At 38.3% G+C, this 16,042-nt stretch overlaps 1 protein-coding gene and 1 long non-coding RNA gene across 2 annotated transcripts; one reads left to right on the forward strand and one right to left on the reverse strand.

Moving 5' to 3' along the window:
* Positions 1-5,213: 5,213 nt before the first annotated feature.
* LOC140013198 (uncharacterized) lies at positions 5,214-8,631 on the reverse strand. The gene is made up of 3 exons (XR_011820264.1): positions 8,322-8,631; positions 5,956-6,012; positions 5,214-5,872 (listed from the first exon to the last, which is right to left on the reverse strand). It is a non-coding gene; the product is annotated as an uncharacterized lncRNA (long non-coding RNA).
* Positions 8,632-12,774: 4,143 nt separating this feature from the next.
* LOC113703986 (3-isopropylmalate dehydratase small subunit 1) lies at positions 12,775-15,327 on the forward strand. Its single transcript, XM_027225554.2, has 2 exons — positions 12,775-13,798; positions 15,019-15,327. Exon 1 carries the CDS (start codon positions 13,002-13,004, stop codon positions 13,785-13,787), a length of 786 nt encoding a protein of 261 aa, XP_027081355.2. The 5' UTR covers positions 12,775-13,001; the 3' UTR covers positions 13,788-13,798; positions 15,019-15,327.
* The last annotated feature ends 715 nt before the right edge of the window (positions 15,328-16,042 follow it).

The following is a 16,042-nucleotide window of genomic DNA, read 5'->3' on the forward strand; positions in this document are numbered from 1 at the left end:
CCTTCCAATTCCTGAGCCTCCTGGAAACTCCCTCCACTCCAAAGTTGCCTTTTTTACTGCTGTCATTGGATCTTTCCTTTTGGCCTCAAACTGCCCCCCATTTCTTGACTTCCAGATTTGCCAAAGTAAATTCACAGTTAGCTCTATTCTCTCCTGACCACTCTCCTTAGCCTTGGCTTCCTTCAGCTCCTCCCACCAGTGCCCAAACCTATTCCTGTAACAGTCTAAGCCTTCCCAACTTATAGGTGCTGTCTTCCAGATATCTTTAGCATTATCACAGAAGAAAAGCAGGTGTCAATAGTTTTCGGATACTCCCCACAACATTTGCAAACAGGACCCCCTTTTAAGCATCTTTCTTTAATAACTGCATTTACTGGCAAAATGCCCTGTAAGCATTTCCAGATGAAATGCTTCAACTTATGTTTCACATTCAGCCCCCAAAGGAAGTTCCAACCTTGAGATGAGTACTTTCCTCTGCAGCTTGGTTCAGCACCTACCCTCCCACGTTCCCTCTTCCCTCTAAGACCTTTAGCCAATCTGTAACCTGATTTTACAGTGTACTCTCTAGTGCTAGACTTACTCCAGTATACTTTGTCCTTTCTCTCATATACACTCAATGGTACTCTCAGAATTTCCCTCCTTTCATGTTCCTCAAACACCTGTGCAATCAACTCCTTATTCAATTTCCCTTCTTGTATGAGATCACTAACTCTGAGTACACTCACCTCATCCCTTCTTTGAGTTTTAATTTTCCCATCTTCAGAATCAGGAAGCCACCTATCCTCCCATATACTAATAGATTTTCCATCCCCCACCCTCTTCCTTAGTCCCACTTCTAAGATCTCCCTTGCCCTCGGTAGACTTTTCCAACACCATGAATCTGTGCCATTGCTTTCCATCTTCCATAGAGAGACCCCCTTGAAGTACCTAGTTTTTATTACCTTACTGATTAACAGATTTGGCCTGGTTAAAATTCTCCACAGCTATTTTGCCAACAAAGCCAGATTGAACTCACGAAGATCCCTAAAGCCAAGACCTCCTTCTGCTTTCACCTCTGATAATTTTCCCCAGCTCAACCAATGTATCTTCTGTTCATTTCCTTTTTGCAACCACCAAAACTTAGCCATCTCTGAGCAAATTTTCTAACACAGATCCTTTGGCAACAAACAACAAGACGTTACATACATGGGCACGGCCATTATAACATATTTAAGCAGAACCTCCTTCGCTGTCTGACTCAACAATTTCTCTTTCCATCCTTGCAATCTCTCTGTCGTTTTGTTCCTGATAAACTCAAAAGTCTGCCTTTTGAATCTTCCAATGGGTAAAGGAAATCCCAAATACTTGCTTTGCTGAGCAAGTTTCATTCCCTGCAGCTCCCTCATAACCTCTTCCTTTAGTCTACATCCTACATTTCTGCTAAAGAATAGAGAGGATTTCTCTACATTAATCAATTGTCCAGAAAACTTGTTTGTACACCTCTAAAATCCTCTTTAACTGACTAGCCTCATCGGCAGTTGCTTTATAGAAGATCAAGGAATTATTTGCAAAAAAACAAATGAGAGAGGCTAGGTGCTCCCTGTGCAATCTTCAAGCCAGTCAACCTATCCTGTACTTTTGCTTGTTTCAGCAGGAAGGAAAACCCTTCAGCACAAATCAAAAACAGGTAAGGAGATGAGGGATCTCCCTGTCTCAGCCATCTTGTTGGCTTAATGTATCCTTTTTTCTCTTCATTAAAATTAATAGAATAAGTAACACTAGAGACACTAGAGACACTGGATCCACTGAGGACAGAACCCCATTTTCATCATTTTTTTTGCCAGAAATCTCCATTCTACTCTATCATAAGCTTTTGACATATCTAATTTAATAGCCACGTAACCATCCCTGCCAAACCTCTTATTTTTTAAGAAATGAATGCATTCATGAGCTATCAAAACATTGTCCAAAATCTGCCTTCTGGAACAAAAGCAAACTGGGATTGACTAATACATGCATTCAGAACGTATTTGAATCTGTTTGTAAGCACTTTAGATATGATTTTGTAAAGGACATTACACAAGTTTATAGGTCTAAAATCTGAAATAGTGCAAGCAGTGTTAGTTTTGGGAATCATGCTGATTAGAGTCTCATTAATGATTTGAGAAGGTGACCAGAATGAAAGAAATTGTTAATTGCACAGATAATGCCAGACTTAGGGCCCGTTTGGAACTGAGTTTTTTGGAAGTTTGTCTAAAACTTTACTGTAGATCACTGTAAAAATAGTAGAAAAAACTTACTGTATAAGTAGTTTAAAAACTTTACTGTAGCAATTTTTTAATTTTTAAAAACTTTTTTTTATGACTTAAAAAAAAATTCCCTCCATAAATTTTTTTTCCCTTTATCCAACAATTGTGCTCTATATTATTGCATCAAAATAATGATTACATTTTTTCCAATCCGAAGGCCAAGTTGATTTTCCCCTTGTTCGCATTCGAGGTATCCATCCAAGGACTAAGAAGGTATTAATTAACCCTTTTAATTATCGACTTAAAGCAACTTTGCTGGACCTTAGATTTTGTGAGAATTTATGGTGATTTTGTTCCCAAAAAAAAATTTGGAGACACATGGAGATTTTCTTATGTTTCACTTGCACATAAAATCTCACACCTGTATGCAAATAATTTGATATAACAAAATAATTAGCACTTTAGATTGTGAAAATATTACAAAAACTCAAGTCGAAAGGAATCCGTGAACCCAACCTTGACCACAAGGCTTAAATTTGTTCATTACCAAGTCAAAATCCCAAATATTAAAAAAAAAGTCAAATTATACAGCTGAAAATAGTTTGAGCTACGTGGAAATCAAGCGTGGCAATCATATACTATTCATTTCGATGAAGGTACATGTGATCAGCCATTGCATTTCGTAATTCCTTCCAATCATGGAGTGCTTCTGGAGTGACGTGCAATTGAGGTATTTGAGCTCCTGCGGTATGTGCGCCATCCATATTCGCTTCATCCGCCAAGTAGACGTCGTATAGCTGCATCTCTCTAATGAAATTGTGCAGTACACAGCACGTCACTATAATGTTTCTCTGTGCCTCAATAGGATAGTTTTTCATTGGACCATCCAAAATTTTGAATCTCATTTTTTATACCCCAAATGTCCTCTCTATTATATTCTGAACCGAAGAATGGCGCGATTAAATTCACTTTTCTGTGCAGTCTGTGATCTCCCCCCTGGACCACTCTTGAAAGGGGCTATGAATCATGGCATGTGTCTGTATGCTGCATCAACCACGTAATATTTTCTAGCCGGTGGTATGGGAAATGCTGCATCCGGATTGGAAATAGCATCCATTAAGACACGGCTATCATGGGCACTTCCTTCCCAGCCTGCTCTGACATATATGAACCTTTTGTCGTGATCACATGCAGCTAAAACATTCTGTGAAAGCGTGTCTTTTCTATTACGAAAGGCATCATGTTCCCCTCTTGGCACGTTTATCGAGACATGTGTTCCATCAATAGTTCCAATGCAATCCTAAACATTGAATTTTAATACAAATTAATCATAAATTTAACTTATGAGTTTTAAGATGTGGCCACATACCTTAAACCATGGTAAAATCGTCTATTATTTCGAATCCGAGGATGAGTAGTATCTGGCATAATTGACTAATTGGACTAAGGCCTGGCATGGCGGCGTACGTGTCGATGAATTGTCTCAGTGGAATGTTGGAATCGTTCACCTAGCACTCTTTGTGTCAAATCATGGCTCAGACCATATAAGGCAACTGCTACGCTTTTCTCCAAAGTCACTTTATCACAGGGGCCCTCAGTAATGTATCCACCTTCTCGCAATATCCGGCATAATTAAATAAATGTAGGCATATTCATAGACATGTTATTAAGCATCCTAATGCACTTTCCCCCCAGTAGATTCTCAACCCAACTCTGACCAGTCAAGGCACTCGTGTGGACCCTCTGCCTTGTCCTTGGAACTTGATGGGTTTGAAAGTGCCACTGTAGAATCAACACAGCAGTTATGGCTCTCCTTGCATCTTCTGGATCATCTAAATTCAGTCTAAAATTGGGCGGAGCACTGGCCGTTTATCCTCTTTAGAGACAAAACACCTGCATGAGAAATAAAGTACAGGATAAGGCTAAAATGTCTCAATGCAAGTAATATGTGAACTAGTTGGAGCAACTCTTATGTTAAAGTAGAAATCCTATTTATTATTAATTGTCTCAAAAAGTGCATATTCGAAATGCCGAAAGTTTATCAAATCGTCTTAAAATGATCCAAACTGGGCAATAAGACAACCCAGTGCAAGTTCGTTTCCCAACAAGGAAAACCAGAATCCTTTGTAAATCACAAATACAAATATTTTACATGAAAACATACAAACTAATGTCCTTCAAACTGATGATGAACCTATAGGCACATGCAGGTCTCAATTGTCTAGGTCGCCCCCTAATACTTAGTGTATATAACCGCTTCCTAACATCACTCACTTGACTTAGAAACATCCTCCGATGGTCAGCAGATTCAACCAACTTCACAGCTGCTGTAATGAATACTTTATCCGGCAAGCCTGCTATTTTGTTTAAGGTTGCATTGGCATGTGTCACCAAGAAAGGGTCATCATCCACGTAAATCGGAGGATGAGGGGCTGGAGGAGCAGCAGGTGGGGGTGGTAGGGCATTTACGCTATTGGAGGTGCTTCGATCGAAAGCAAACGTCGCATCCATCCAAGATATGACATTATTGTAAGAGGTGCGACTTAGACTAGGTGGAAGGTTGCCGTCCCCAGGGATGAAGATTCCGGAGTCTTCCTCTTCCCCTTGCCTTTGCTTTTTGAATGTTTGGCATCTGATTTCCCAGTTGGAGGCACAGGAGGGATCATTTCATCAGTCAGGTCCACGTGCTCCGGGTCCTGGCCACCCATATTGTGATATGCTTGACTTTGCCTCGCCCTTATCTCATCATTGATGTCTACTGGTGGTTGGTTTGAGTCCCTCACATATCGACCTTGGGCATCCATTTTATGAAACACCTCCGATAACATGTAGAAGACACGGCAATCTTTGTTGTGGAATGTCTCAAAAGATGGGTTCTTCTACACATTTAACACCAAAAATCAGCCATTAGAAGATGTTAAAAAAACAATTTTTACACTTCATAAGCTTATGATGAATAACAAAAATTAATTTTTCTACCTTAATCATAGCTTCCCATTTGCTTTCGTCCATGGTTACAGTCTGGAAGAGGGGATCCCATCCGGCCCCAGTCACCCTCAACCGCATGCGATTATATTCTTGTGTGAGATGCTTTAATGCATAATACTTCGTCTTGATTTGATTTGGATCAAAGTGGCATCCATTTTTGGCAAATTTATCAACAATTGCCGGGAAGACCTCGCTCTTTAAGTTGCCATTGTTCATTCTATTACTTCATTTCATTTCAACCAAATACTCCGCAAATTCAAGCTCTCGCTTAATTGGAAATTGGGCGCGACCTTGCCTTGATGAACCAACCTTACCAACCATTTATTTTTTACACTTTATGTAGGACAAATAAGATTAGCGACAACTGGACGTTAAAGATACTAAACAGAAATTGACAGCCATCTATAGGCCCAATACATATACAATACATAGTGAAGTAATATAGGTGAAAATCGTGGTAATAATAGCCATGAACAATTAGGGCAGCCATGAACAACTAAAAGGAAATAGTTAACCAGTGAAATTAGTTGCCACAATTGCAAAAAGAGACGAATTAAATTATACCTTGAAATAATTGGTGATGCAAAGCTGTAAGTCGTTCTCTCCACACTCTGACCAAGCAGTGCTAACAGGATCGCCAAGTATGAGTTTTTTGACTGTGAGATGAAGCGAAAATCAGCCCTTACTGTTACTAACAGTCCGACATGCAATAACAGAAAAATTTACCCCGAAAACAAACCTTTAGAAATGGACCTAGTGCGCGGCGGCATAAACCTGTTAACAAAAGAATGCATGCCTATATCTCAAATTAAAGGATATAGCTTAATTACCTAAATGTATAACATAACAAAAAAATACGCTAAAGAAAGAGATGAAATTCCATATTCAAAACATTAAAAAGCAAATACTAGAAGTTTAGAGCTCCTCTATATAACAAGGACAAATGAGTCTAAAAATTTTCAGCTTCATACAAGGTAAAGAAGTCAAAAGCAGGGGAAAACTATTGAAGCAGCTCTTAATGCCGCAAGAACAACCAAAAAGTTGATTACAAGTTAATGAGCCTCCTCAAACTATCTTTTGCATTCGTGCAAGCATGGAGTTTCCCACCCAAGCAGTTAGGTAACCTTTGATGGAAATAAAACGTGAAAAGACAACAAATAGAGGATAAAATCAGCATCATTGATTGGTTTAGGCCTAATTAACCTTAGAATAAACAAGCAGTGGTTCATTTCAGACATCTCAGCCATGACTAGTTTTATTTTTATTCTTTTTTTTTATACAGTATTAAGTAATCTACTCTTACTGATATGGACAGGGAAAAGGGTGTATCCAAAGAGTCAAGAAGAATGTTAATTGGACTACTTGATTAGAATTAGGAAATTAAAAGTTTTTTTTTTTATAGATTTTAGGGAAAATCGTCCAAAACGTCTCTCACATTTTGTAAAATGACTTTTTTCGTTCCTCACTTTTAAAAGTGTAATTTTATATCCTTTACATATTCACATCGGTCAAATTTAGTTCCTAACTAAGTTTTCGATCATTTTTTGGCCGGAATCCATCATGTGCAAGGCACGTGATCATTTTTAAGGGTAAATTTGTCAAATTATATTTTACATAATCTGATCTATAGCCCTCCACATTTTATAGAATAAATTTTTTCGTCCCTCACGTTTTATAAAATGATTTTTTTTCATCTCTCACATTTCACAAAATGAATTTCTCCATCCCTCACATTTCAAAAAATGAATTTTTCATTTCTCACTAATTATGTGTGTGAATACATTTTTTTAAACACATGTATATGTCTATTTGATTTTGCTTAATAATAATAGTATAAACACATGTATATAATTGATCCCCAATTTATGGACTATCTTCTCTTTTTGAATAATTATGACTAATATTTACCAATAGAACTTTAATTTGCATATTCTTATTGTATTTTGACTGAAAATAGCTTTATTGGCCAATTTGACAATGAATGCAAGATTATTTACTGGCTAATACCAAATGAAATCAAATGATCAAGTATAATATATGGTATTCGTATTGTTAAGTAAAATGAAATAGACACGTGCATATATTTATGCTATTCGTGTTATTAAACAAAATCAAATAGACATATACATGTGTTTAAACAAAATGTATTCACACACATTTTTTTTAGGGTTTCACTCACATACATAATTAGTGATGGATGGAAATATTCATTTTTTGAAATGTGAGGGATTGAGAAATTCATTTTGTGAAATGTGAGGGATGAAAAAATCATTTTATAAAATGTGAGACGAAAAAATTTGTTTTATAAAATGTGGAGAACTACAGATCAGATTATGTAAAATATAATTTGACAAATTTACCTTTAAAAAATGATCACGTGTCTTGCATGAGATGGATTCCGATCAAAAAATGATCGGAAACCTAGTTAGGGACTAAATTTGACCGATGTGAATATGTAAGGGACATAAAATTACACTTTTAAAAGTGAGAGACGAAAAAAGTCATTTTACAAAATGTGGGAGACGTTTTGGACGATTTTTCCTAGATTTTATCAATAACTGGCTTCTTAAAATTCAAAGATTCTAGTAGGCAAACCTTTAACACAAAATTTAATCAACTCAGCTTCCAACATTAATTTACACACAGAGCCAAATTTAAGAGAGAATTTAATGAACTCAGCAGCCAAATTAATTCTTACAGAGCAACCTGAATGAATTAATTAACACAGAGCCAAATTAATCAACCCATGGCACTCATCAAACGTGAACTAATCAGTAGCCTTTCTCAAAACAGAGAGCAATTTTCATACCACTAGCATGTCCAAAACAGAGCGTGGTGGAACAATTCATTTAACTTAGCTATCAACTCAACAGTAATCAATACTAAACAGGGCAATCAACTTGGTTGTCAAACTAACAAAGCAGCATTTCTCAAGAAATTAGCATATTTAATACCAAAATTCAAATTAATCCAAGAGACTAGTACGCCATATTGTAAGAGGTAATCAACGAATATAAAATGCACTGTTGACTAGAATTCACGGGCGAAAAAAAAATCAATCACAAGTGAACCTCCATTCAAAGTTATGGGATTTAGGAAATCAACCTAAATGGAAGCACAGCAGTCTTCCTTAAACACTTTTCGTTCCAGCCATGATCTTAGAGGCCGAGCGTGATGGAGGGATAGACACAGCAGGTCGCACTTTCCTCAGCTGGTTGCTCATTCCAAGTCCGTCGGTACCTTCAGCTTGTACCACACAAAGAACAATGAATGGGTTAACACCAGCTCCAGTTGTTTGCCGCCGCGTCCAATTGCTCCGATCGGCTCCATACTTCGTCAAATTGCTCAGCTGAGTTGGGGTGCAATTTACTGTATAGGGCAAGGTTTCTATGATTTCAAAATGCACAGTGAAGAGTCTACTGCAAGTGTGGGTTTGGCACTGAAAGGGAAAGTGAAAAACGACGTCGTCCTCTTTAAGTGTAACAAGGGAGCCGTGAGTTTTTGGAAGTTTTTTGGGGTTCTTATAGTAAAAGTTGTTAAAAAACTAGTAGAAAACAAACTTGACTAAAAACCAAGGTTCCAAACAGGGCCTTAATGATTGGCCAGAATTTTTGAAAAAAAATTGGAGACTTACTATCTGGTCCTGGGGACTTGTGTGGATGCATCGAGAAGATTGCTTTGCTAATCTCTTGCTCTGTAACTTTCCTGGTTCGCTCACTATTCATCTTCTCAGTGATGGTCTGTGGAACTTCTTCTAGTATCTCAGCAAAGTCCTCAAGCTCCTATGTAGTGTAGATCTACTGGAAATAGTCAGTTATTTCCTGACATGTTTCCTCCTCATTCTTATACCAATCATCAGACCTACACTTTAATATACTTAACCTGTTCCATTTCCTCCTACCTGTCACTCTCACATGAATATACTTGGTATTTTATCCCCTTCTTTTAACCATCTAACTCTAGCCTTCTGAGTCGAATATATCTCCTCTTTTTTATAAGGCTCAGCCAGCTTTCTCTTTAGGCTAGCTAACTTGATCATATAACCATTACCTTTTAGTTCCTTAACCTCCTTTATTTCCTACTTCACCTCCTCTATCAGTTTTTTTGAATTGCATAAATGCTGCTTGCTCCAACTAAGTAAATCCATCCTGACCTGTTTGATTTTTCTTTGTACCTTTAACATCCTAGATCCCCCTGCTGTCCTCCCTGTGCCTTTTCAATAATATCCCCTATATCCCTTTGCTACAACCATCTCCTGTCAAACATAAACCTCTTCCTCCACCTCCTCTCTAGAGGTTTAGTATCCAACACTAATATATAGTGATCAAAAGCCTCAGTTTCAACATGAGTACACTTTGCCTTCTCAAACTTCTTTATCCAGCCTTGGTTGCCTAAAATTTTGTCAATAATTTCTTTTACCCCTCTCTCACTATTCCAGTTATTACACCAAGTCCAGGGAACTCCTTCAAAACCTATGTCCAATAGTTCATTGTTGTTTATAAAGGAGTTAAAATCCTGGAAACTCATATCAGCTCTGTGCCTCCTTCCCCACTTTTCATTATTTGATGTTATATCATTCAAATCTCCCATAATAGCCCATGATTCACCCCAAATACAACTCCTTCTAGCTATGACCTTCCACTGCTCTCTCCTAATCCTGGCATTTGCACTAGCATAAACATAGACACACCACCACTCTACATCTGCTTCCTTATCAACAATAATCAATTCGATGGTAAAACTTGTGAACAACACTTTTTAACCTGCAATTCCCTCTTCCAGAATACTGCCAAACCCCCAACCAATCCCACAGGATCAACAACAAAAAGGTTATCAAATTTTATCCATTGCTTCACATTATTCAAATAGCTTTTTTTCTTTTTTGTTTCTGATAAAAACACCAAGGATGGAGAGTGGAGCTTTATAAACTCCTTCAGTTGGGGAACTATCAAGGGACTCTCTATACCTCAACAGTTCCACACTATAGCTCTTATTGGTGGACTCCATTTAAGGTGGACTCCATCCTCTCATAAAAGTTTGTCCCCTCACAACTCTCCACTCCAGTTTTGCACTTTTTCTTATTTTCCTTCCCTACCTATTCCTCCCTTTCTTCCCAATCCATCAGTTCCATTTTCTTTTTCCCTTTGCCATAATCACCAACATCCCTATTGACCTCCATTAGTGGTTTTCTTCTACTTACTTCCAGTACCAACCTTTTCCAACTCTTATTAACCTTGTGATTCCCTTTTCCCCTTACCTCCTTTTTCTTCAGTTTCTTTTTATCTATCACTGTCTCTTGTACCACCGTACCCTCCCCCTTTACCCTATTTCCACTCTTCTCACCGTCAATCCACATTAAGTCCACCTCATCTACTGATTTTTCCCCAGGCCTGCCCTCCATCTGCTCCTTTTGCCCTTCCCCCTAAGCCTTCTCCAGATCTGTTTGGTCCCCTCTTCCTTTCTTCCCTACTCCCTCAGCCCTCTGCTCCCTCTCTATGCCTACCCCTCCCATTCCTTTAGTTCGCTTCTCCTCCCTTCTCCCCATTATGTCTCATCTCCTCCCCATTATAGAAGGCATCCATGTAAGTTAGAGGCAGTTTGTTGCCAGAACCACTGCCATCACTCCTTTCCTGACCTTGAGGCTCCTCACTCTCAGCCCTCTTAAACTCCCTCCCATTCCTATACTTCTTATTAGGACTTCGAAGATAATTAGCACTCATTCAGTTCCCATACTGAGCCTCTCTATCCTTATTAAAACCTTTACTATTGCAGCTCCTCTCATTATGCCTAATCAAACCACAACAGAAATAGAAATTTGGACATTTCTCATATTTAAACTCAATCCATCTCATCATACCACAACTCTTAACCATAACCCCCTCTCGATAAAGGAACAGTTAGATCTATTTCCGTGAGAACTTTTATGTGTTTACCTTCTTTCCCTTACCCCTGTGGAATGATCACATTCTCTACTCTAGTGAATATGCTTCCTATTTTCTTACCAACCTCTTTCGTGACCCAATGTAACGGGACATTCCACATCTGGACCCAAATAACAATTTTACTCAAAGCCTCTTCATTCTCCTCTAGTCCTGCTCTCTACTTCAGCAGGACTTAAAGTTGACCATCATATATCCACGGCCTCTTGTTCAATATCCATTCCATGTCCTTCTCTTTTTCAAAAATAAATTGAAACAAGTTGCGACCGATCTCTACCACTCTCAAATGTAGCCTGTACCTCTATGCGGGATTTTTTTGATCAGATTCTGACCCGCGACCGTATCGAACAATTTCTAGACAAGTTGGTGTGTTGTGCATTTTATCTTCATCTGAAAGAAACAATAATGTATTATCATGAATGATTACATATTATTTTTAATGTATTACTCAACAAAAGCTAAAACTAAATAGTGTAGAAAATTAAATACTGAAAACTTGTTAAAACTTGACGAGGTCATAATCAAGTCAAGGTAACTCATTTAAGCAAAATTAAGGTACCTAAACACGGATCAAGCTCAGGTATATCAGAGGTTTGTCAAAGTTAATTGGTTAGTATCAATTAGTTCTCAAACTAGCAGTAAATTATAAAACTTGAAAGGGTGAATTTAAATTAGGACCTCCAAAATGGATAAAGTGTCAACATAGCCCCTTGAAAGAGAATAAGTGCTGCCTAAGCCCTCTAAATTAGAAAATTTGTCTCACATGAGCCCTCAAATTCAAACATATATGCGTGGTCAATAGCATTTGACCAAACTATAACGGTAATGGAAAATCATACCAATTCTTTAGGGACTTTGAAGTAATTAATGTCGGACCTAAATAAACTAACAAGGATAAAACCATTGTTCTTCTAATAAGATTTGGAAGATTCAGAATAGCAGCTAAAACTATTTAGATTAAAAGAATGAATTTCATTCATTTTAGCACATTCAAGAAAGAAATTAATTGCTTCAAAATTTCTAGAATAAATAGTAGGATTTTGCATTAACACTAAAATTAGTTCAAGGTTATTAACCAAACATTAGTTGATGTAATGGCTTATTTGGAGCCAAGTTTTCGATTTGGAGGACTTAATTAGGCCTAATTCACTTTTGAAGGGCTGAATTGAAACTTTGGCCTATTCTGTAGGGCCTAATCAAAATTTACCCAACTTAAAATTGCATACAAATAGTCAAATACATTAACTTACACAATTTAAGCACCACAAAATAAAAAGAAGATGAGCAGGCAGCCCCCACGAAAAAATCGCTCAGCTGAACACTGTTCACAAGGAATCAAGGATGGTAACACATTTTCACTATTTGTCTATTAATTTCAAACTTTTCTAAGTATACTTTTAAATTTGACAAAAAAAAAAAAAGTAAGATGACAAAGGCAGTTTTGAAATGAAAATATCTTTATCCAAAAATGAGTTTTTTAATAGTTTATTTTGACATGAATCGTTAATGCTATAAAGAGTCAAAAATAAAGAAAGCAAGTAATTATTTTTTACAGTTTAGGGGTGATAAATAAAATTCCCAAAAACCTCAAATGGAGGTTCCTGAAATTAACCCAAAACCTTTTGTTCATCTTACAAAAACTTGAAACCAAGAACTAAAAGTACACCGGTGGGTTCCATCAGTCGTCCTCGTCAACTGGCGGCGCTTCCCTTGATCCGGGTAGAAGAAAGAAGCCCTCACAGGCCAGAGCCCGTATAAGAAACGCCCCAAGGCGCCGCACTTCTTTCAGAGAGCACAAAAACACGCACAACACCCACTAAAATACGCCTCTAACACGTTTCACAAAATGGCGGCTTCAGCTTCAATCATCCCATCAAACGCAACCGCCACTGCCAAATTTCGCGCCACCTCAACCGCTGCCACCACCCCTCTCTCCCCACCGTCCGTCCTCAAATTCCCCTCAATTTCCCCAAACTACCCCTCCACTAAACCCCTCATTTCCCATTCTGCTCTTCCCCATTTCCAACACAAGCCCCTTTCCGCCGTCACTCCCCCCAACGCCTCCTCCACTCCTCCTCCCACCGCCACCGCTTCCACCTTTCACGGCGTCTGCTACGTTGTCGGCGACAACCTAGACACCGACCAAATCATTCCCGCTGAGTATCTTACCCTGGTCCCCTCCAACCCGGAAGAATACAAAAAGCTCGGGTCCTATGCTCTAATCGGACTTCCCTCTTCCTACCAGACCCGTTTTGTTGAACCCGGCCAATTCAAATCGAATTACTCCATTGTCATCGGTGGTGATAATTTCGGATGTGGGTCTTCCCGTGAGCACGCCCCGGTGGCGCTAGGGGCGGCAGGAGTGGCAGCGGTGGTGGCGGAATCTTATGCGAGGATTTTCTTCAGGAATTCTGTGGCGACTGGAGAAATTTATCCATTGGAATCAGAAGGGAGACTGTGTGAGGAATGTAGGACTGGAGATGTGGTGACAATTGAGGTTGCGGATAACAAATTGATCAATCATACCACTGGGAAAGAGTATAAGTTGAAGCCCATTGGGGATGCTGGCCCGGTAATTGAAGCTGGTGGTATATTTGCTTATGCCCGAAAAACTGGGATGATTCCTGCGTAGGAAATTTGATGGTAATTGATTCATTTCTGTTCAAGATATTGTTTTATGCGATACATTTTGAAGGGGGAAAAAAAAGCTTCTTTCTTTGTTTAACCATTAGACTTTCATATGCGTTGGAAGATTAATTGCGGACTGAATTTTATCTTGTGGTATTTTTGTTCCCCGATGTTTGTATGTTGTGTTAAATGGGAGTTTTTAGGTGTTTTACTAATACTAATTTTATGTGAGGTGTGGGTGGCGGTTCCTATTTCAAAACGTCTGCTATTTTGAATTATTGAACTTATTTACATACTGGGGGTGTTCATGCGTAGCCTTCTAGTGTGTTTGGAATTGAAGATATCTTTAGATGGCTTGTTATTGAACTGGTAGTGCATATGATTTTGGATGAAGATGCAGAGATGACATCTTTCATACTTACTAACTTGAAAAGGTTACCCAAATACAAGATAAAATTTCTGATGTGGTATAGATGCTGAATAATGGGTTGAAATTTTGCAACTACAGTAAGCAATATTTGTACTTGCTAAATGAATTGTTATTGTTGTAGTCATTCATGCTTGCATTAATCTCTCTAAGTGGAGATTTCAGATTGCGTATCAGTTGTTAACAGGTCGTACAACAATTGGAAGTGTTTATTTGGGATGTCAAATCTCTATGGTTTTCTATTCTGAAGTTGATGCTGAGAAAGTACTCCTCATCCTTGCTAGGGTTTTTTTTTTTACTCCATCAGCTGGGCAAACTCTAGCCTATGGGGTTTTCTTCTTTTCTCATTACTGCAGTAAATTTCTGTATATGCAACAAAAAATGGCATTCTTCCTTCTAAAGCATAGATACCTTTAAAGCTCTTTTTGATCTCGCACAATAAGTGGATGCAAGATTTGTTCACCAAGTTTGGTGCTGACTCTAGGTTCAAGATTATTGTTAGCTTCTCATCATCTGCTTTTCTTTTCTACATTTACTTGGCTTTCCTTTATAGAAACGTGTTGTATTTCATTCAGTTGGGGAGTATTGAAATTATTTATCTGGCATAATTCCATAACGAGATTCTTTTGGTGGTGGTTGTCATGGCTTCCTGTTTTAATAAGAATACAACAGAATACTGAGAAGTAGTTTGAAAATCAGAGATATAACAAATAAAGTGTTGTCCATTATACTCAGGCGCCTAAACCTGTACCCCCTGCCTCTCTCGTGCACGTATTAATTGATTTTGTCATTTTAATGATTTCTGCAGGTCCTTAGGTTGCGAAGGTTCACAATTTTGGCGTCCTGGCGAAAGGGTTGTACTACTCAACTTTAAGGTTTTTGGGCAAGGAAGCCCTTGTTTGGCTCTATAGACTGTGTGTTGTATGCTTGTGTTATTAGTGACTTCTTGGTCTTCATAACATCGCTGAAGATCCACTTAGCCCTGCTGTAACAGTTATAATACTTTTCAAGTATTAAATAAAAATGACAGTTTCTGTAGTAATTCCAGCTAACAGTCGTTTGTATGTTGTTAACAATTATTCACTGTTCTGGCGTATGTGCAAGCTGAATTTCGACATGGCTGATCTTTTTCTAGTTCAATGGTCTTGCTTAAAAAAATAACTAATAGATTTTAAGATTTATATTTGAATTTCTCGAAATATTGCTTCATATCCTTAAGCACAGATGGAAAAGAAAAGTGACCACTGATTTTTTGTCCCAAGAGTTTGACATTGGTGGCCGTTATCCTTCATGTCTAGGCATCATTGCTTACAAACAGTTTGAGATTGTTTTAACCTGTTTGTGTGAAAAATGTGGAATTATTTGTCATCTTTCCGGCAATTCTGCCCGAATAGGGTGCTTCATTTTAACATTTGCACGGTAATGTTAGTCGCCTTGACTCTCTGCGAGTGCAGTTTGATCATTTTGCAAACAAGCATACGATCAAAGGCGAGGCAAGCTTTACGAGTCAACATGCCGCATAAAAGGTTTTGCGCTCTTCTTTGTTCGAGTGACTACACAGTCTTTCGGGTTTGAAGTTGCTGGTTGGGGTGAAGGCGGTGCTGACTACTTTTAACACCATTTACTCAAGCAGATCAATATCGTTGGCCGGTGCTCTTACTTCCTTGTTTGATAACTGCTCCTGATGATTGGATATTTAATCCCGGGTAAACTGCCCAAATTGGATTCTTGATGCTCTTTTCAACTATTGACTTTGACTGTTTCTAGAGAAGGGGAGAGAATGGACAATGGGATTAGGCATTGGTTGGGCAAATTACCAAAATGAACGTTCC

The sequence above is a fragment of the Coffea arabica genome, chromosome 8c, assembly GCF_036785885.1.
Source record: "Coffea arabica cultivar ET-39 chromosome 8c, Coffea Arabica ET-39 HiFi, whole genome shotgun sequence".
NCBI classification, from domain to species: domain Eukaryota; kingdom Viridiplantae; phylum Streptophyta; class Magnoliopsida; order Gentianales; family Rubiaceae; genus Coffea; species Coffea arabica.

Bases quoted from the DNA above. Each gene is read 5' to 3' on its own strand.
- LOC113703986 (XM_027225554.2), top strand. From the start codon at position 13,002: ATGGCGGCTTCAGCTTCAATCATCCCATCAAACGCAACCGCCACTGCC.